At 47.8% G+C, this 22,647-nt stretch overlaps 1 protein-coding gene and 1 non-coding gene across 2 annotated transcripts in view; both read right to left on the bottom strand.

Moving 5' to 3' along the window:
* Window positions 1-22,647, bottom strand: part of PITPNA (phosphatidylinositol transfer protein alpha) — a 40,882-nt gene that overhangs the window by 10,027 nt on the left and 8,208 nt on the right. Inside the window, exons 3-10 of the mRNA XM_033847082.2 lie at window positions 21,177-21,322; window positions 16,750-16,841; window positions 11,448-11,455; window positions 10,274-10,348; window positions 7,663-7,746; window positions 5,508-5,585; window positions 5,234-5,344; window positions 3,999-4,121 (exon numbers count right to left, since the gene is read on the bottom strand). Of these exons, the coding sequence (XP_033702973.1) occupies window positions 3,999-4,121; window positions 5,234-5,344; window positions 5,508-5,585; window positions 7,663-7,746; window positions 10,274-10,348; window positions 11,448-11,455; window positions 16,750-16,841; window positions 21,177-21,322 (717 nt within the window). The remainder of the gene's footprint in view (window positions 1-3,998; window positions 4,122-5,233; window positions 5,345-5,507; window positions 5,586-7,662; window positions 7,747-10,273; window positions 10,349-11,447; window positions 11,456-16,749; window positions 16,842-21,176; window positions 21,323-22,647) is intronic.
* Window positions 13,665-13,767, bottom strand: LOC117309832 (U6 spliceosomal RNA). Its single transcript, XR_004524122.1, has one exon. It is a non-coding gene; the product is annotated as a U6 spliceosomal RNA (small nuclear RNA).

Below are 22,647 nucleotides of genomic sequence, written 5' to 3'. Positions count from 1 at the left end.
CATGCCACGCAGCTTGCAGGATCTCAGTTCCCCGACCAGGGACTGAACCCAGGCCACGGTGGTGAAAGCCTGGAATCCTAACCACTAGGCCACCAGGGAACTCCCTAACAGTCATATCTTCTATCACAAACTTGCAGTTAATCATGGCAGATTGAATACATGCATTTGTTGCCATTCCTCCTCAAAACCCTACCACAATGACAGTAAAGGAATAAAAAAGATAGAAAACTATAAAGACAACAAGAACAGAGGAGACAACTACAGATAAGAGATGGAAATGGCATTCTGGAAGATGAAAAAGGATGGATGAGCAATGACTGATCTGCAGAGCAGCAGGGGCTGCCGGTGAGGAGGGGACCCACTGGTGCTGCAGGTCACCCAGAGGCCTGGGAACTGGCAGCATCAGGTGCCTCTAAAAGTGGGAGTGCAGCTAGGGGTGAAAACAGGTGACTTCACTGAAAGTGGGAATAAAGAATCATTTGGGCCTGGCGTGCCCTGGTGTTCCCTCCCCCAGTTTTCACAGTCAAGTAACGCCCCCTTCCTGCAAAGCCCAGGGATTCACTCTCTGGAGGCACTGAGGTCTTGAACTCAGGACCCCAGGCTCAGCTAGGGGTGAAGTGGGCACGATGCAGAATACAATGGGATTAAGTTAGAGCCACCCCATGGCATAGTGAGCCCACCAGGACCTTTCTCCAGCTCAGCTCCCAGAATGCTGGCCCTGACCATCCCCATGAGCTAAAGACTGGGGAGTCCTCTCAAAGCAAAATGAGCAGCCCAAGAAAAATAGACTCAGGATCCTGAAGTGGGGGACCCCAATGGAACCAGCTGATTACCCTTCATTAAGCCCAGCCACTGACTCAGAGAGCTTCCAACCGCTTTTTGGAGCTTCACTCTTCACTTTGAACGGACAGCCAAGGACCCCCAACCCCCAGTCATTTGAGGGAAGCCCCTAACAGAAAACACAGAGTCCCATAGGAAAAAGGAGCTCAGAGAAAACAAAGAATGTTCAGGTGGCAGAGATATCTCAAAGCCAAACAAGAACCAAAACCCGGAGCTTCAGAAAAGGGAAATGATGCAAGCAGAAAAAAAGAAAAAATACTTAAAAAAAGAACACAGCACAAGAAATGCTTTAAAATGTCTTAAGTTCAACAGAGGAGAGAAAAGTTAACTTCGGAAAACCTCCCCTAGGAAGGAGACGAAAAAGGAGACACAACAAGAAAATTAGAAGGTCAATTCATGAGGTCCAACTTCTAACTGAAAAAAAATCCAGAAAGAGAACAAAGAGAACAGAGGGGAGAAAATGATGAAACAGGTAACACAAAAACATTTCCCAGAACTAAAGAGATCTTTAGCTCAAAGTGCCCACCGAGTGGGAGCAAAATGAACGAGAATGAACCAAAGTCAACTACATTATTGTGCAAACAACCCAACCAACCACCCTGTTGAGACTCAAAAACTTAATGATACAGAGAACTAAGCTAACAAAAAGAAGGAACGTGGTTATGAACTTCCTAACAAAACAAGAAAACTATCCAAGGAAGGAATGAAGATCAGAGTAGATGAAAGGGTTCAGTTGGGAAAAAGAACGACAAAGGTATAATAATGATAAATGCTGAATGACCAGTTAACCCCAAATTGTGACACTGAAGGATGGAGAGGAGGAGCGTGTGAGTGGTGGGTGGAGTAAAAGAGCTAAACCTTCCACAGGAAGAAGCGAGCAATTAACAGCTAAAGTTGAAAAACTGTGAATTAAGAGGATAAACCTATTATTTAGAAACTCGGAGGTAACTAACAAAAGAAACAACTGTGAGAACTGCAAGGGGCTACTTCTGGGGGCAGGACTGCAGGGACAGGGCAGAGGAGGACGGCATCTTCCTCATACGCCTAGGGTACTTGTGGAGGTGATGGATATGCTTTGGACACTGACTGTGGTGATGGTCTCACGGATGTCTATTTATCTGCAAGCTCATCAGGATGTACACATTAAATGGGTGCAGCTCTTTGTATGTCAATCAGACTTCAATAAAGTGTCTTTTTAATTAAAAATGAAAAAAGTAAAACTCTGAAAATAAAACTTGGATAAAAATATTTTTAGAAAGAGGAAAAATAAAGAAGAAAGAGAAGTGAGCCAGCGGTACAGTCAGCACACAAAGGTCCCATACAGTTGCTAAAGGGGTCAGAACACATCCCCCAGTGGCTTTGCTTTCTCTTCCACTGCCAACTATTTAAAAAATTCCAATTCCAAAGAGGGTTTTCTGCATTTTGCAATTATCTTGGAGGACAGAGATCATCTAAGCTTTTGGCACAGTCATCCACAGAATGGAGAAACAGGCAAAGACAAGGGGTGGGAATTAAAAAAAGAACTCCCCGAGGACAAGTGCTCTCAAACTTTGGATCTGAGGCAGGCAGATCCCGTAAATGCTCAGGAGAGTTCTCCCAGCACCAAGAATGCGAATTCGACCCAAAGAGTGAAAGGCTGTCAGCAAACACTTCCATGACCCCAGTGTACTTCTGGCTGGGCTGTCAGGCAGTGGGCAGCTGAAGCTACAGGCTAAACCCCGAAAGCTCCGTGTTCTTCCATTTGGTAGCCTGTTTCTTTTCTTTTTCTCAAGAATCGGGTGACCACAGGACTCAGGCCTCCCTCTTACATTGTTAGAATCGCCAGGGACCTGGACATTAAAATCTACCACTTCCTGAAGATCCTTAGCAGAAGAATCAGGAGTTGTGTCCAAAATCCTGCCACTTCCCTGCCAAATGTACCTGAATGAATAACTAAAACGTCTGCCTACAACAGGAACTAACTCAGCAAACCACTGTAACCAGTGAGTCAGCCCAGGAAGTGTCATCCTGGAGGGTAAAATCAAGGAAGGAAGAGCTCGCAGGCCCATTCTCCACCAAGACCAGCACAGGGCAGCGGGACCACCTGTGTAGTGTGGGGCACCGTGGACCCGGGCCTGCGTCTCACCTGAGGCCCTGCTGGAGTGCCAGACAAGGCTGTGCAAAGCTATGCCTGCCAGACACCCAGGCTCCATGCCAACCCTCCCAGGGCAACGAGGGAGCAATGGATGGCAGTTCCTATGAAACAGAGCTTCCTGCCTTACTTTTAGCCCCGAGAGGCAGGAGGGAGCCCCAAATGGCATTTAGAGGGAGAAGAAGAGACGGAGTGATTGAGTGCTACGGCTCTTCCCCTGACTGTATCACCTGCAGGCTGTGTGACCCTGGCTATGGCCTTGAACTCTCAGAACCTCTACATCCTCATCTGAGAGTGGGGGTAACAGTGGCGCATCCTCACAGGGGTTGTGAGGATCACAGGAGATGGGACAAGACGTGGAAAAGCCCTCAGAATAGTGTCTCACACACAGTGGCTGCCTGAATGTTATTTACTGACCATCTCCTCAGAGTGAGCCTTGCAGGGAAGCAGCCCCAAATTCCCCAAATGAGGCAAGAGGAGTGTTAGGTCTTCAGGCTTCCATGGAACAGCAGATAGCTCTCCTTCTGGGATCCATGCCATGGGCAAGAAAAAAAAAAGGCAAAGGCTCCAAACTCTAAAAATAGCTCCCAACACCCTTATAGAGGGGTTAGTCCTGTGTGCCGCTGCTGTCCTCTGCGGGTGACATGCGTGGCATCCGTGGACCAGCCCAGCCTGCCTCCTTCCGAGGCCGCCTCCACCTCTGCAGCCCAGCACCATCCCCCCGCCACCGGCTCTGAAGAACCACTGCAGCAACTGTATTACTCACTTGGCATTCAGCACAGCCCGCCATATTTGTCTCTCTGGATATGCCAAGACCTCGACTAGACTGCAAGTTCAAGAGCACAGGCTGCTTTCTTCCTTGTAGTTCCCATATCGCCTGGCATTAGACCTTACCCACAGTGGACGCTGACATGTTCCTAGAACCACAGGACGGTGCCCTCAGTGAACTGCCCTGGCACGACAGTCTCCATAATGTTCACGGTTATCTAGGTGACAGACCCAGAGTCTCGTCTGGCCTCCCACGTACCTCATCCAGCTGTCTCTTCGTCTCTTCTTCCATCCTTCGAATGTCATCCATAGTCAGGTCAACCCACTTATCAAGCCAACAGAACAGCTGCCTGTGGAAGTTTGTAAACAGACGCTTCTCTTGCTATAAAAAGGAGGGACCCAAGTTAGAACCGGAAGGTGCAGGCCACTGCTGCAGCCCTCCGCCCCACGACCTCTGTGCCAGTACCCACACTTCAGGGGGGGGAGTGATACCTGGCTGGCTTATCTGGATCAGCCCTCCAGTCCCTGAGGTCAGTGACCTTTGCCTCCATGTGTCTGAAGGGTATGGCTTCAAGTAGGGGAAGCCCCCAGGAGACAGTTGGTGCCTACCTCACCACGAGGCTCTGTGCCCAAAATGCTACCAAGACAGGCAGTCCACAAGTCAAGGTCCCAAAACAACTGTGCCAAGTTTCCTCCTTGTCTCTTGAGCCTAAAGCCAGGTTAAAACTGGCCAACAGCTATGAATGTTGCCCAGTTTCACCAGACTCACACATCAGAGATAAGGCTATAGAAACTCCTTAGGTGTCATTTGGGCGAGTTGCTCAGTTTTCCTGGGTCTCCCATTTTTACATGTTATTATACTTTTGTTTGAGATTCTCTTGTTAAAAAAAGAAAAAAGGAAAAAACTCCTTAGGTCTGTCTAGTTCAGTAATTCCGGGCACTGAAGAATTTGTTTCATAGTGCTTCTTGCCTTTTGGTATCAAGAAAAGATGCTGAGGGGCTTCCCTGGTAGTGCAGCGGTTAAGACGCCGCACTCCCTATGCACGGGGCTTGGGTTCGATCCCTGGTCAGGGAACTAGATCCCACATGCATGCCGCAACTAAGACTTCACATGCCACAACTAAGGAGCCCATGAGTTGCAACTAAGGAGCCCGCAAGCCACAACTAAGGAGCCCACCTGCTGCAACTAAGACCCAGCGCAACTAACTAAATAAATAAAAAGATGCTGAATTTGTCATTTAATCACAGCAAAGCCCCTTCCTGTTTCCTTCTTTTGCCTCAGTTTCCTTACCTTTCACATGTGGTACCCTTGGATGGACAGTATTAAACTGTAAGACAGTTCAGTGCAAGGGGGAGTGGGGGTCTGGGAAATGAAACCAAAATATCAAGCCACGTGGGTTGATATATGCCACGTGGGTTGTATGATCTTCTCTTGTCGGGCAAAACACCCCCCACCAACACACACGGGGAAGGCCTCCTACCCTGGTCACTTACCTTATGTATAAAGTTTTCCACTTTGTTCTGCAGGCCCCACCACTTGAACTTGACAGTAACCAGTTTGTATGCACACATGTATGGGCAGTCTTTCTGATTTACAAGTTCTTGCTGTATTAGAAACACACCCACAGGCAAGCAGTTAACTAAGAGGGCAGACCTCTGGATCCCCCTTAGCCCAGGCGGGCCATTCCCCTCCTCCATTGGGGAGGCCCACACACACTGGCCCCAGTCCACCCGCCACCCCACCCGGTGGTGAGGGTGTGAACTGCACCTTCCAATTGGGACCCAAGGGTCCTCGGCCTGTTTTGATAGACTTAAATTTTGCTGGGTCTTCCTCTGCCTTGTAATCCTGAGAGAAGTTGGAGTTGGAGCGGGGAGGGATAAAGAGGGGGGAGGGGAGGGAGGAGGAGAGAGAGAGAGAGAGAGAGAAACAAATCAGATTTTCCACCAGAGTACAGTTCATACCATTCTTGACGCTGCTGGCTCACAGAAAATCTGGGAAGGTGTTATAAACAAGATACAGAACTGTTTACATTTGCCTCAGAGGAGAGCTCTCTGTGATTTTGTCTGCCAGGGCCTGTTTTCACTTTTACCAGACTGTGTGAGCAGGCACGTATTTCCACTGTTTAAGGTGGGGATTTGCAACCTGGAGTGAACATTCATATGACCAAGGAAGGTGTTTTCAAAATACAGTTGACCCCTGAGCAAGGCAGGGGTTAGGGGTGCTGACCCTCCACGCAGTCAAAAATCCAACTGACAGTTTGCCCTCCGTACCCGCAGTTCCTCTGCATCCTCGGATTCAACCAAGCACAGATCGTGTGGAACTGTATTTAATACTGAAAAAAAAAACTGCTTTTAAGTAGACCCCCGCAGTTCAAACCCATGTTGTTCAAGGGTCAACTGTACAGATTTCTGGGTCATTCCGCCTAAAACCCAGTGAATAAGAACATTTGCAGGGGAGGGTTGCATGCATTTTTTTTTTAACTCCCCAGGTGATTCTAAAACAGCAGCCTGAGCTGAGAACAACTGGCCGCAGTCATTCCTGCAATCTTCTAGTCCCATCTCCCTCTGGCTTGTTTTGTTTTTGTTTTTAAACTGCCTTGTTTTAATAAAATCATTATTGGAAATGTTCAATGTACAGACTTAATCCTCTTGTGTACTATCGTCAGTCTCCCCTCACTGATTTAAAATGCAGTCAGTGTGTTAATTTAAAATGCAGTCAGCTGTGTGTTAATTAACAGTAACAGAAGTTTACTCTTGGGCTGTTCCTCTGCATTGACTAATGTGGGCAACGAAAAGCAAACTCCTTATGGAATCTACTTAACAAAAATAACGAAGGTATCAAATCACACACATACACACACAATCATAAAGCATTTCCCAAAGCTAAGGAGATTATTTATTAAATCTTCCCCGCCTCTGCTTCTCTCCACTCACATGAAACAGTCAACAAAATACTCAAAGCACCATACTTTTGGCTAGTATTTCTCTTTGAGAAATATCTGGCGATGTTCAGTTTGAGGAAATTCATCAAGCTGCACACTTATGATCTATTCACTTTGCTATATATGTTATACTTCAATAAAAAAATTTTTTTGAAAAATCCACTAATCTTTTGAGGGTAAGGGTGGGGATATTAGGCAAAGAAGCACAAGATGGCTTTCATATCTATTTGGGAATGCACAAAACAAAATATCTTAGGCACAAAGAGTGACTCCAGGAAAGAAGTATCATACCCCTGGGGTACAGAGAGCAAACACTTATTCCCTACCAATGGGCAGAGTCAAGTTCCTGTGCCCAGATTCCAATAGGCCTCTGTCAAATAGGAAGAGTACTGCATGGGGGAAACCTAGTCCTTTACTTCCCTAAACCAATACCTCCTGGGCAGTGAGCAGGACAGACCTGGTCCCCAATTTCTCCAACTTTATGGTCTAGCAGTGGACTGTCCTTTCCAGGTGGCTGCTGCCATGTCTGTTACTCTGAGAAGTGACCACCAACGTCTTGAGGGCAGGGGACTTGTCTTTTCATGTAACTGGCAACCCCCCAACCTGGAACCCACAGAACAGAGTATTCTAAACACAAAATAGGCAGGCAATATATATTTTTGATCACAAGGTTAGAAAGAGAACTAGTTTCAGGCTAAGTGTCACTTCAGCAGGGCAAATCAACCCCAGGGCTACCGACAGTACCTGCGTCATCCAGTGAAAATTTCCAGAGGCCAAGCAGGACACATACATCTGGGCCACTATTTTCCTGGTGGTATCCCCGAGTCAAGGCGAGGCAATTCTTAACACTCATTTAAAAAATAAAATACCCAAGAGAGAACTTCCCTTTGAGCCAAGTTGGGTATGGTTCCTTGGTTTCTCTGACACTTAGAAGTCATTTCTGCATCTCAAAGGCCACCCATATCACTGAACAGTTCCTACCTTGCTAAGTACTTGGCTTCGATCTGCAATGTCTATATATATAGCTTCCACATGTTTCCAGGCCTCAGGCTCCAGTTTATGCACCTGCAGGAACAAGGAGGACCACCGTGTAGTTTTTATCATCTATGAAGCACCCTTCACCCAAAATGGACACCTAGCAGCAGCTGTTCCCATAGCCAGAGATGTGAGATTCCTACTGGTACATACAAAACTATCCAAAGGAGTGGGAGGATGGATTTTAAGTGGACATACATTTGAGAACTAATGCTTTGATTTTTCAAGCTAAGTACAACTGCAACAGCCCAAGACACTCTCAGGACTCCCCTAGCACCTATTTTGTTTCCATATGTTCCCCCTTTGTAAAGACTATACACTTGTCTCATGGGGATGTTGCCTGGTTAGCCATATACTGCTTATTTTGATGCTCTTAAAAATTAACTAACTCAAGGGCTTCCCTGGTGGCGCAGTGGTTGAGAGTCCGCCTGCCGATGCAGGGGACACGGGTTCGTGCCCTGGTCTGGGAAGGTCCCACATGCCGCGGAGCGGCTGGGCCCGTGAGCCATGGCCGCTGAGCCTGCGCGTCCGGAGCCTGTGCTCCGCAACGGGAGAGGCCACAACAGTGAGAGGCCCGCGTACCGCAAAAAAAAAAAAAAAAATTAACTAACTCAAAATAGGTGGTACCAGATACAAAATCATGCTACGAAATTCTGATACAAATTCAAAATGTACAAAAGGGGCTTCCCTGGTGGCACAGTGGCTGAGAATCCTCCTGCCAATGCAGGGGACACGGGTTTGAGCCCTGGTCTGAGAAGATCCCACAAGCTGCGAAGCAACTAAGCCCGTGTGTCACAACTACTGAAGCCCGCATGCCTAGAGCCTGTGCTCTGCAACAGGAGAAGCCACTGCAATGAGAAGCCCGTGCACCACAACAAAGAGTAGCCCCTGCTCTCCGCAACTAGAGAAAAGCCCACGAGCAGCAACGAAGACCTAACGCGGCCAAAAATAAATAAATTTACAAAATGCACAAAAGGATATGATAGAGCGTATAACTCTTTCTCTTGTCTTCAAGTCCACTCCCAAGTACCACCACTGCTAAACATTCAAGTGTAGAGATTTTTCTTTTAATACAGATGGTAGCATGTATACACACTGTTTCACATCGTGCTTTTTCCACTGAACAGTGTATGTTGAAGACTGTTCCCTACTGGTTCTTTTTAATGGCTGCATAATATAGCACTATATGGCTGCACAACAATTTATTTAACAGGGTCCTACTGATAGGCTTTTATGTTGTTTTTAACCTTTGGGTACACAAAGAATGCTGAGATGAATCTCCTTGTATATAAGCTATTTCATACATGTGAAAACATAACTGTAGTATAAATTCCTAGGTGTGGAATTGCTGGGGTAAAGGATAGGTGTATTTTATTTTATGTATTATAAATTTATTTTGTTGATTTATTTTTGGCTGCGTTGGGTCTTCGTTGCTCCAAGCGGGCTTTCTCTAGCTGCAGTGAGCAGCTACTCTTTGTTGCAGAGCGCGGGCTTCTCATTGTGGTGGCTTCCCATTGCAGAGCACGGGGTCCAGTAGTTTCGGCACACAGGCTCAGTAGTTGTGGCTTGTGGGCTCTAGAGTGCAGGCTCAGTAGTTGTGGCACATGGGCTCAGTAGTTGTGGTGCACGGGCTTAGCTGCTCCGTGGCATGTGGGATCTTCCCGGACCAGGGCTTGAACCTGTGTCCCCTGCACTGGCAGGCGGATTCTTAACCACTGTGCCACCAGGGAAGCCTCTGTATTTTAAATTTAAAGAGTACTGGCAAATTGTGCTCTACAGAGGCTGTAATTTTCTTTCTTTTTTTTTTCTTGGCCACTCCACATGGCTTACAGGATCTTTTTTTTTTTTTAATAAATTTATTTATTTTACTTATTTATCATTTTTGGCTGCATTGGGTCTTTGTTGCTGTGCACGGGCTTTCTCTAGTTGCGGCGAGCGGGGGCTACTCTTTGTCACGGTCCACGGGCTTCTCATTGCAGTGGCTTCTCTTGTTGTGGAGCACGGGCTCTAGGCACGCAGGCTTCAGTAGTTGCGGCTCGCAGGCTCTAGAGCACAGGCTCAGTAGTTGTGGGGCAGGGGCTTAGTTGCTCCACGGCATATGGGATCTTCCTGGACCAGGGCTCGAACCCGTGTCCACTGCATTGGCAGGCGGATTCTTAATCACTGCGCCACCAGGGAAGCCCAGCTTATGGGATCTTAGTTCCCCAACCAGGGATTGAACCCCAGCCCTGGCAGTGAAAGCACCAAGTCCTAACCACTGGACTGCCAGGGAATTCCCTAATTTTGATGGTTTAAAAATTCACCTCCTCTGTGCCAGGAGTTACATTTTTAGACCAATGCCAGCACTAAGAGAGGTCCTATAAAGAGTCTTGGAGATCATATTTTTCAGATTAGAGACAAAGCAATCCCACCCTGGTAGGACAGATCTGGGCACAGGCTACTGCCTGCCTGGCCAGGAAAAAGGGGACCATGGATCAGACCCCTTGGCATGGATGGAGCCTCAACACCCCGTCCTGGGGCCTGGAAGTCCTTGGGCCTCCTGGGAAGTGCTACTTACATTCTCCTGGGTGCCAAGATCTGGTTTGTGCCAGGTTTCAATTTTAATCAGAAAGTCTTCTTTCATGTATTCATTCTGGAAGGGGAAAAAAAATACCTTACAGTCACCAGGCTCAAAGTTGGAGAGTAACCATCCCCCCTACTTGCTCACGGGCAGTCGAGAGGCCCCAGCCTCTGCCTGATAGTAACAGCTGACTGTGCCGGGAGCCCACAGCATGCTGGGTGAGTGTTATCTCGTTCAATCCTCACCCCAGCCTGCGATGGCTGTAGTAATACCTCCCTCGTCTTATAGTCAAGGAAAGTTACGTTCAAAGGCGCGAGGGGACTTGTCCAATGGCAGAGAGATAACGACAGAGCTGGGCCTCAAACTCAGTTGTGTCTGGCTTCAAAATCCATGTATTTAATCCGTGTATCTCTCCTATTTGCCTCATGCACAGGGCATAACGGCTGACTGGCAGCGTGGGAAGAGCATGGGGAGACTTCCCAGCCAACCAAACGTGTTCCCCACCCGCGCCCGTTCTCCCCAGCCAGCCTTTTGCTAATTTAACCCTTCATGCTAATTATCAGCCTCCTCCCTTAGTGCCTTTAAAAAGTTGGAACTACTCAAAGGAGGAACACGTTAACCCCCTAACTCCTCAGTGGGAATTAGGTTCCCAGAAACTTCTTACATTTACCAGCAGGGACAAGGCACCTGGATGAGGATGCTGAAGGGTGGACAGAAGGGGCACTGACAGAGGGGCTGGGCCTGGAAAAGAAACCTTGCTGATTTCTCAATTTTGCCAAGGGTCAGTGCTCACTGGGGTCAACAAACGCCCCAATGGGAAAGTCACAATCGGGTCAGCTGAACCGAAGCTTCTTGTACAACCCTGGGAAGGCCAAACCTGGGGCAAGCAGGGCACAGCCTTGCGTCATTCTGTACACGTGAGACCTGGGGCTAGTATGCCACAGTCCTGACTGCTGCACGTACAAAGCCACCTGCCAATGTAGCTTCAAGCAAGAAGCCATTTTGCCAATTAACAAGTTCCTCATTAGGACTGAAAGGATTAAGCCTCAAAAGCTCCAAAAGTCACCCAAGAGAAAGAGAGGAATACCCAGGAGTCTCCGGGGCAGTTCCATTTTTATTTTTCCCTTTCTTATAAATCATCTACAGTTCCAACCCCCCTGAAAATACTTACTGTAATAACTGCTCCAAGGCAAGGACATGGAAAAAAGAAAGAAAAAGATTAATGAGGATAAATAAAATATCCAGCCCTCACCCCCAGGGAGCACGGAAGCAAAGAATTCTCCACTCCCTGGGGCACTCCACAGTCACTCTCCAAGCCCCAGCGAGTACATCTGGTACCTCAAATGCAGCAACTCTCAAGTTTCACTCATACAAAGTCCCCAAAGACCAAATATGGAATTTAATTAAAGCGATGCCACTACAGGCTCCTCAGGACTCTTCCCAGTTGGGCAAAGACAGGGAGCAGTTCTGATGAGCTGAAGCGCGGAGACCCGCTGCTCTGCCGTCGGAGTGTCACCTGGTGTCCCCCCACCCCCACTTCCCGGGGCACAGAGCAGGGCACTGTAGGCCAGGCACTGTCTATCTGCCCTCTGCATCCTTCCTCTCACTGTAACCAAACCTCTCACCCTCCACACTCCTGATCATTGTAATGAGACCCCCTCGGAAAGCACCGTTCAATTATTTATCAGAGAAAATGACTGCAGCTCTAATGTCACTGGGGAATAGACTAGCCTTCCTCCTGACCACAGCCCAGATCATTCTGTACCCTCTGACTTTGGCAGTTATCGCAATTTCAGATGGATGCCACACTGCCCCATCTGACAGTACATGGGGCTAACAGTCAAATTCCATAACTCTAAAACTGAAACTAAGGTTACCTCTGAGATTGAGATGAGGAGAATTTGAAATATAAGGGATAAGATCCACCTTGTATAGAAACAACCCAAGAGACTATCAGTAATTTCCCTGAATCCAACGAAAGATACTTGCAAGAAAGCATCAGATCAAGATTATAACTAAAAGGGCTATTGAAATAACTGCCCTGTTATTAGTTTAACAAGAAAGGAAATGAAGGGTATAATATCCATCGAGGGCGAGTCCAAAGAGACCAGTTTGGCAGAAATTCTCCAGCACTGTTCTGGGAGCAAGAGCCCTGGGCTGTGTACGTGGCACATCTAGCAGCCCCATCCTGAGTGTCAGGTTGGCCTGGTTTGATGACACTAGGCCCCAAGGTTCTCCCACTAACCACCTGATTCTGAGTCTATGCTCTCCGAGCAACTTTCTCCTAGTTTGGCCTCTGTTGGGACAGAAAGTGCTAATCAACAGACACAAGGCGGGACTTCCCTGGTGGCGCAGTGGTTCAGAATCCGCCTGCCAGTGCAGGCGACACGGGTTTGAGCCCTGGTCTGGGAAGATCCCACATGCTGTAGAGCAACTAAGCCCGCGTGCCACAACTACTGAGCTCGCGTGCCACAACTACTGAAGCCCATGCACCTAGAGCCCGTGCTCCACAACAAGAGAAGCCACCGCAATGAAATGCCCGTGCACCACGAGGAGTGGCCCCAGCTCACTGCAACTAGAGAAAGGCCGCGTGCAGCAACAAAGACCCAATGCAGCCAAAAATAAATTTGTTTAAAAAAAACAAAACAAAACACCACAGACACAAGGGTCTGATCACTTAAGCAAGTGGATGTTTTCACTACATGTTGGCTTTCTGATTATAATTTGGTTTTCTATGCAGAAGAGTCCACAAGGAAAGAATGCCCTACTCAGCAAACAGGAATAGCTTGGTTTTCATTAGTAATTTTGTATTTCAATATAACTTAATATATTGGCATTTGGGGGTCTCGTATATAGGTCTTTCTGAGATCCTGAGAAACAGATCCATTTAGTTCTGACAAATTAGGTCTGTGAACCTACGAGGGTGAATACCCTCCCTGGCCTTTAATGCCAATGTGGGTGACCAAACAATCTTTCCCAATCTTCTCTAGCCTCAATGCCTCCAAACACCTCTCTAGCCTCCAAACACCTCTGCATTCGGAGCCTTCCCTTTTCTTCAAACTGCAACCCTATGTACACTGGAAAGGTCTCAGGAAACCGTCTGCAGTTGGAAAACAGGGCTCTCCAATGAGACCAGTAAGGTACTTTTTAAAAACTATGGCTTTGGGACTTCCCTGGTGGTCCAGTGGTTAAGACTCCGTGCTTCCAATGCAGGGGGCGAGGGTTCGCTCCCCGGCTGGGAAACTGAGGTTCCACATGCCATGTGGCACTGCTATAAACAAACAAACAAACTATGGCTTTATTGAGACTGTATTCAGCTCAGGGTTAAGATTACAGGAAGAGGAAGGAGGAGAAACATTTATTTTCTTCTTCCTACTTTCTTTCTTTTTTTTTAATGGAACGCTTCATGAATTTGCGCGTCATCCACGCACAGGGGCCATGCTAATCTTCTCTGTATCGTTCCGGTTTTAGTACATGGGCTGCTAAAGCAAGTGTCTCTTCCTTCGTTCACTCACAGACCCAGTCCCATCTTACCCCCTCCTCATGTCCCAAGTCATGAGCATCAGGGGAAAAGAAACAGAGAGAAATAAGGTAAGAGGGTAGAAAGAGCTGATAATAAGTAGAGTTTTCCACAGCCAACTTCATTCCACTGAGAACAAGGTGAGAGCCTTCCAAAAGGCATGTGGAGTTTCACTCCACACTCCTTTATCCATCTCACCTCAAACTCTGATCTACTTAGGTCAACCTAAGAGTTTGAATTGATAATCTTTCTCCCACCAGCCCCCAGAGGGAACTGGACATAGCCTTCCTTGTTTATATCTCTTTTTAAAAGAGCAATGGCTAACTGAACAGATCTAAGATTCAAGACATTCATTCTGGGCTTCCCTGGTGGCGCAGTGGTTAAGAATCCCCCTGCCAGTGCAGGGGACATGGGTTCGATCCCTCATCCGGGAAGATCCCACATGCTGTGGAGCAACTAAGCCCGTGCGCCACAACTACTGAGACTGCGCTCTAGAGGCTGCCAGCCACAACTACTGAAGCCTGTGCACCTAGAGCCCGTGCTCTGCAACAAGAGAAGCCACTGCAGTGAGAAGCCCGTGCACCGCAACAAAGAGTACCCCCCCTCACTGCAGCTAGAGAAAGCCTGCATGCAGCAACGAAGACCCAATGCAGCCAAAAATAAATTAAATAAATTTATATATAAAAAAGAAGACATTCATTCTGTAATGAAGCTGGGGTGTGACTGTAAAGTCAGCACCCGTTGAAGAAGCCAACCTCCTCTCCCCTGCTCCTTGCCTCTCCTCTTCACGGAGTATTTAGAAATTACATTTTTCTTCTTTTGGCCAAGGATCAGAAGATGCGAATGAACATGTGGTGTCTAGAAAAATGCCCATGTCAGCTGCAGCACACTCTCCCCAGAATTACAGAGGACAGTGGCATCTCTCAGTTGGCACAAGCTGTGTACCCAGAACCCCGCCCCAGGCATGCAGCAGTCCACCCTATCCATTTGCCTCCTTCATGCCAAGTTGGCTAAGGTTCTTACGACACAAGCTCAATGCAATTCTCTTACACATCAAGAAAATTCATCTTTGGCCCTAGACCAGACACACCCAGCCACTGTGCACACTTTTTTTTTTTTTTTTTTTTTGCGGTACGCGGGCCTCTCACTGTTGTGGCCTCTCCCATTGCGGAGCACAGGCTCTGGACGTGCAGGCTCAGCGGCCATGGCTCACGGGCCCAGCCACTCCGCGGCACGTGGGATCCTCTGGACCAGGGCACGAACCCGTGTCCCCTGCATCGGCAGGCGGACTCCCAACCACTGCGCCACCAGGGAAGCCCCCACAGTGTCTTTTAAGAAAGTGTGTATGTGCCTCTTTTCCAAGAATTGAACAGCTTCCTGCCTGCTGATTAGGGAATAGTGATGTTTGCATTTTCAGCTACAGCAATAAAACTCTAAGCATTACACATCCCAGGTCCCACCAATGACTGTGCATGTCCTGATACAAAATGTTCTTGAACCTGTGCAGGACTGAAGAGAGCAATGACCCTGTGATCTAGACTTTAGTCATTCCCAAAGTCAACGGGATAACGACCACATGTATCTTCCTCATCAGATACAATCTAGGGAGTGCCAGGTCCCAACAAGTAAGAGAAGTGTAAGCAGAGGCTGGCAGGCAGACTGTCTGTGCCAACAAATGTAGACTGGCTGGGGGAAAAGCCACTTAACTCACAGTCGACTTCCAGGGGACCTCTAGAGACCCCCCGCTAGAATCCCAGAATGTCTAGAATAGAAAGTTCTCTGTGAAGGTTCAAATCTTTCCTTTCTAGAAACTCCAGATAGGAGACTAGGGAAGATTAAGAGAATAATTCCAGTCCTAATCCCACCTTCAACTATAGAACATGCTGGTCTAGGAAGTTCCCTAGTGGTCTGCTAATTAGGACTCAGCGCTTTCACTGCCAAGGTCTGGGTTCAATCCCTGGTCAAGGAACTGAGATCCCACAATCAACATGGTGCAGCCAAAAAAAACACCAAACCATGCACCATGCTGGTCTAGTGGAAGCCACTGATTCAGGGCTCGGACTGCAGGTGTTATACAACATACTCGGGGGCTAGCTGTTTCTAAATCCTTTGTCATCAAACATTGGGCTTATTTCAACTTTTCCCCAACAACATCAGGGTTTTCTTTGCTATGTTTCCTTGGTGTCTAGGTCTGGCCCTTCTCCAGCGCAGGAAGGTCACCCTGCAAGGCCCCTTCTTATGACTGCCTCTCTCAAAAGTCCCTGGGCCTCACTGCTGCTTTTCAAGCCAAACATGAATACACCCTATTAAAACTGGAAATTTCAGTATCTAACAATAAGGGAGTAGCTTAAAAAGATCCCAGTACATTCATACAATGGAATACTATGCAACTATTAATAAATTTTAAACAATAGACTATATGTAGTGACAGAGAAAAGGTTTCCCATTTACTAACTAAAAATGAACAATTTAATAATTAGTATGATTTGACCCAAAATTTGGCTGAAAAACGTGTCTGGAGACTTTATATACACGTGTATATGAAAGCATTTTAAAAAAGGATTAGAAAGACACTAAAATGTTAACAGTGACTAGAAATGAAAGGATCATGGGTGATTATTTTCTTGTTTATATGTATTCTCCAAGACAGAGGACATTACTTTTGTAATCAGTAAAAACCAAAATTATCATAGCATCCCCAAATAGGAGGGATTGGTTCTATGCCATCTTGGGCCATGGCTACTTGGTGGTTCCCACCCAGCTGGCTGCCAAATTGCACTAGACAACACTGGCACTCACCACCGGCCTGAAGGGAGGCCCCAAGCTCATCCTTCCACTGGCTTAATCTGGAAAATGAAGGTGGGACACAAAACCCCAATTCACTGCCACCCCTGGGCCTACTTGACCACACCCTCCATCCACCCTGGGGCCCAAATTCCAGCTCTGCACTCACCTGTTCTGCAATAAGGGTAGGCATTCCACGCTTTTTCATGTATATTCAGGGCTCCCTCCGGGGCCAGCATTCGAACAAATGTGGGCACTTTGCTGTAGTGAGAAAAGGGTTATGAAGAGAAACAGAGGAGAGAGTTAGAAGACAATGGGCTAAGGACTTCCCTGGTGGCACAGAGGTTAAGAATCTGCCTGTCAAGGCAGGGGACATGGGTTCGAGCCCCGGTCCGGGAAGATCCCACATGCCGTGGAGCAACTAAGCCCGTGCGCCACAACTACTGAGCCTGATCACCTAGAGCCCGTGCTCTGCAATAAGAGAAGCCACCACAATGAGAACCCCGCGCACCACGACGAAGAGTAGCCCCCGCTCGCCACAACTAGAGAAAGCCCGTGTGCAGCAACAAAGACCCAACACAGCCAAAAATAAATAAATAAATAAATAATAATAAAAAAAAAGAAGACAATGGGCTTCTACTGCACATTCTCCAGGCTGCAGCTCCAGCTTCTTTGTGGGGAGTTGACACGCAAGTTCCCCTGAGACCAGCAGGTTACGCTGTGTGTGAAAAGCCACCTGTCAGAGCCCGACACCCCAGCTCAGCTGGCTACTAACATCCACCCGCAACTTGGCCCCCTACCCTCCAGGAACAGGACAGCAGGTGAGGCCCCGGGCTACCGGCCACAGCTTATCAGTCCTTACGCTATCATTACAGCACTCTTCCAGAGCTCTGGGCCCAGGGCATGGTACTACACATTGCAAGGATGAGATGTCTTCAAGAGTGGACCAGAGTGACTGGCTGACTAACCTGGAATATGGGATCCAAGATGACTTGATCTCCTAGGGTCAGTTCTGGGCAGCTAGGAGGGCCTCAGGGCCATCTGCCTCCCAGGACAAAATATTTTCTTCCATTCAATTCTTGTCTCAGGTTACAGAGCAGCAGGTACCCTATGAGCTCTTTTTGTTTCTTTTGTTTAAAAAAAGGTATGTGTATTCCTCTGCCTCAGCTTTTAACTGGTAATCTACACAGTCTTAGCAGGCTCCAACCACCTCATCAGCTTAGTGCCTGAGGCCTAAGAAAAAGAGCCACCTCCAGCACACAGCTAACTCGGAACACACAGAGCAGCCCACTGAGATCCACTCACTCTTGGCCACACTCATTCAGGTACGTATTTCTATGAGTTAGGCACCACGATGCACGTAGGAATCACACAGACATGGCTCCTGCCCTCAGGGAGCTTCCGTTCTAGTGAGGAGTGGAACTAACCAGGCAGAGCACTGTGAGAACATGGTGCATGGGGAGGCTCCCCAGGGAAAGGAAGGTTTACACAGAGTAGCGAGTGGGTAGGACTGAGCTAGACAAGAGGACGGAAGTGGGGTGGGAAAAGCTGGGGGGAAGAGAGAGAAGTTCAGAGTAGCTGGTGTAAGGTATGAGGTGAGGAATACAGGAGAACAAGCAGAGGCTGGGTCATAAAAGATCTTGTAGCTGCAACAAAGAGGATGGACTTTATCCCGAGGGCAAAGGGCCATCTATAGCTTCTAAGCTAGGGAGCAACAGATCTTCTGGACAGAACGCTTGGAGCTGTGCAGAGAAGTGGAAAGCATGGAGACCAGTTAGGAGCTGCTGTGGTAATCCAGACAAGAGATGATGGAAGGAAATGGAAACGCTGGAGATAACCAAGGAGATGGACTCAAAAGGACTTGATGAGGGACTTCCCTGGTGGTCCAGTGCTAAAGAATCCGCCTTACAATACAGGGGACACAGGTTCGATCTGTGGTCAGGGAACTAAGATCCCACATGCCGTGGGGCAACTAAGCCCACGCACCACAACTACTGAGCTCCTGAGCCTCAAATAGAGAGCCCGTGTGCGGCAAACTACAGAACCCACATGCTCTGGAACCCATGTGCCACAACTAGAGAGAGAAAAACCTGCACGCCACAACTAGAGAGAAGCTCGTGTGCCGCAGTGAAAGATCCCGCATGCCTCAATAAAGATCCCGCGTGACGCAACTAAGACCCGATGCAGCCAAAAATAAAATAAAATAAATAAATAATAAATAAATAAATCTTTAAAAAAAAAAGGACTTGATAAGACGAATAAGGAAGAAGGTGCTGTGAATCCATGGTTTCCGATTTGGGACAACTAACGGCTTTGGTCCTCATGAGGGGAGGTGGTCATGGCATTCAGCACTGTTGGTTTTCTTTTCTTTACTGTTGGTTTTCTTTTCTTTTCTTGGCAACTGGGTGTTTTGGGGTTAAGAGTAGTGGTAGGTAGCAGTTCAAAGTTTCCACCCTCTCCATAAGGGAGAAGGTGAGACATGTCCCACCCTCCATATGTACAGACCTCCTCTCTGCCACTTTGGCTGGACCAGCTGAGTCTTGAGGAACCAACTGGCCCCTACTACCAGCCTCACTATCTCTTTTCAAAGTTCTCTTTAAAAAATACAAATGTGCTGTGGGGAAAGTGTGTCTTTTTTAAATTAATTAATTAATTTTTGTTTGCGCTGGGTCTTCGTTGCTGCGCGCAGGCTTTCTCTAGCTGCGGTGAGCAGGGGCAACTCTTTGTTGTGGTGCGCAGGCTTCTCATTGCAGTGGCTTCTCCTGTTGCGGAGCACGGGCTCTAGGTTCGCAGGCTTCAGTAGCTGTGGCACAAGGGCTTCAGTAGTTGTGGCCTGCGCGTTCTAGAGTGCAGGCTCAGTAGCTGTGGCACAGGATTTAGTCGCTCCGCGGCAATGTGGGATCTTCCCAGCCCAGGGCTCGAACCCATGTTCCCTGCAATTAGCAGGCGGATTCTTAACCACTGCGCCACAGGGGAAGCCCCAGAAGGTGTGTCTTAAGCCTTATTCTAATCAACAGTTAATGGCTCAGTAAGTATTGGTTGGCAGTCAACTCAGAGGAGGACGAGGAGAAGGCATGGTGGGAAAAGAGCACAATGTCAAGGAAATGGGATCCTGGTGAGTTTTTTTGTTTTGTTTTGTTTTTTTAACTTTTTGACCACACCACGCAGCATGTGGGATCTTAGTTCCCCGACCAGGGATCAAACCCGTGCCCCCTGCAGTGGAAGAAGGGAGTCTTAATCATTGGACCACCAGGAAGTCCTTTGATGAGATTTTTTCCCCCACTTCAGTGTTGTTCTCTTCCTGGCTCTGGCACTCACAAAATCCTGGACCCCTCTGGACTGGCACTTTTACATCCCTAGATCAGCAGACTACATTAAATCAGCCAGTTTACCAAATGAAAATGAAACTGCTTTGCTCAGTTTAACTGACTAGAGATTAAGGTTCAGGTTTAAGTTGCACAACAATGTGAATGTTACTTAATGCCACTGAACTTAAAAATGGTGGGACTTCCCTGGTGGCACAATGGATAAGACTCCGTGCTCCCAATGCAGGGGGCCCAGGTTCGAGCCCTGGTCCGGGAACTAAATCCCACATGCATGCCACAACTAAGGAGCCTGCCTGCCGCAACTAAGATCCAGTGCAACCAGATAAATAAATAAGTATTTTTTAAGAAATGGTAAGAATGGTGAATTTTGTGTTATGTACATTTTACCACAATTAAAAAAAAATAGCAGGTTTATTTTTTCCAGTACTGGGTAGTTTCTAAAACTAGATTGATTCAATTTCCATTCAAGCTGGTGTATGTTTACCATGGCTTTCAATGTCCTTTGGGCCAGCTTACAGTTTACTGAAACATTACTGTCTTGGTTAGGGATTCAGCAATTGTATGGTTTGCAATGGATTTTGGTACACCAATCAGTTCAAGCCATACTCTTAAATACTTATGCCTTTGATCCAAAGAGAGGTACCAAAATTTCTCTGGTAGCTGATTTCACAATATCAGAATTTAAAATACTACCTGACCCCACAATTCTACTTGTAGGAACATTTACTATAGATTTACACACATTGGGTACATCAAAAGATTTGTGCAGAAGGAGTTTTAGTGGAGTCCTGTATGTAAACATCTGGAAATGACTGTAAATATACGTCAAGAGAAGACTGGTGAAACAACTTCTAGCACATTTGTTTAAAGATACGACGTGTGGGCTTCCCTGGTGGCGCAGTGGTTGAGAGTCCACCTGCTGATGCAGGGGACACGGGTTTGTGCCCCGGTCCAGGAAGACCCCACATGCCGCGGAGCGGCTGGGCCCATGAGCCATGGCCGCTGAGCCTGCGCATCCACGGGAGAGGCCACAACAGTGAGAGGCCACAACAGTGAGAGGCCCGCGTACCGCAAAAAATAAATAAAATAAAAATAAAGAATAATAATAAAAACAAACAACCCTTTAAATGAGCAAAGAAGAACTACCTCTACCTACTCTCACAGGTGAAGCAACTTGATCAACCAGTTAACAACTCAGAAAACACCTCGAATGATCCGCTGTCTCCACTTTGATACCAGGACGCCTTCGCTCTGCCGCGCAGCCACCTACCTCTGTAAGTGGTAGATCTTGTGCGTGTACTGGCCTTTCTCGCCGTCCTTTTCATAGGGCTCATTCACCAGGACCTCCACACCTTCACCACCACCCGTTTCATTTTTGCTGGCCTCAGCCACAGAGTACAGCTGCCCTACTTGATACTGAAGAAACAGAGAGACGGGAGTTACTGCCAACGCAGAATCTTCTCGATGGCTGCACACAGTCCAGTTGCCAGAACTGTCCAATTAGATCGCTCTGGGACCCCCTGATCCGGGAGCTTATCCCGCAGTTTCTCATGTGGCCTTGCCCAAATCCACCGAGAGCCACTAAGAAAAGCTGCTCCGTGGCCTCTCTTTAGCCATCAGGTGTGTTTAATTTCATCTTTCCCATTTTCACATCCTACTTCAAGGCTTCAGGAGGCAGGTGAATATGCTTAATCTCACACCACTATCCAGAAAATAGAGTCCAAGGTAGTTTTTGCCCTGGACCTGCCTTTGGTCCCAGATCCCCAAACAATATCTGGGTTGGTTGTTAGAAATCTCTTTATCCCATTCATTTAAACAGGTCCTAAGACATGACTTCTTGTAAAGAAAGGTACCCAGTGCACTGTGAAATCCACAACCCCTGCTATAAAACTGGCTCATCGGGACTTTGCTGCTGGCGCAGTGGTTGAGAGTCCGCCTGCCGATGCAGGGGACACGGGTTCATGCCCCGGTCCAGGAAGATCCCATGTGCCGCAGAGCGGCTGGGCCCGTGAGCCATGGCCGCTGAGCCTGCACGTCCGGAGCCTGTGCTCCTCAATGGGAGAGGCCACAACAGTGAGAGGCCTGCGTACTGGGAAAAAAAAAAAAACAAAAAAAACTGGCTCATCCACTTGTTTCTTCTCCAGCGTTGGGCCCCTCCTCACCCTGCCAGCAGCTCCCAGAGCAGTCCTGCAGGCAACCAAACCTCCTGAGGCTTTCCTGCTTCCTGGGGCTGAAGCAGGCACCCTGCTTCCCGTATTAGACAGCACAGATTCCTACCCCACAGTGCTGGCTGGGCGCACCCTCTATGTTGGCACTTACTAGATGGCCAAAGCCTAGTTTTCCTTTATTTGGGTCACATGCCACCCTATCAAGTCACCAGTCAAGATCACTGGCCTCCTCTGATCCCTCAAGACAACTCAGTATTAGGGCCAATGACCTGGGCAGTGCCCAGGCCTGGCCCTTCTGCTCCCTTCTCTCTGAGGGAAGCTGTCTAGAGGGAAAAATGAGGTGAAAAGAGAATGAACGCAATCATTAAGAAGGGAAGTTACGCCTATACCAAAGGATGCATCTTCCCTATCACGGCCAATGCCACCAGGCACAACAGTTTAGGGAGTATGAGAAAAAGAAACTGGATTATAGTTTGGGGAGGGGTGGGGATCGATTTTCCTCACCCTCCACGCCCCTTCCCCAAGCTCCTGGTACTCTCAGGAGTGAAAGACAAAGGTCGTTTTCCCTTTGAG

This window comes from Tursiops truncatus, chromosome 20 (assembly GCF_011762595.2).
Source record: "Tursiops truncatus isolate mTurTru1 chromosome 20, mTurTru1.mat.Y, whole genome shotgun sequence".
Taxonomy (NCBI): domain Eukaryota; kingdom Metazoa; phylum Chordata; class Mammalia; order Artiodactyla; family Delphinidae; genus Tursiops; species Tursiops truncatus.
This window is presented reverse-complemented; position numbering and strand designations above follow the sequence as displayed.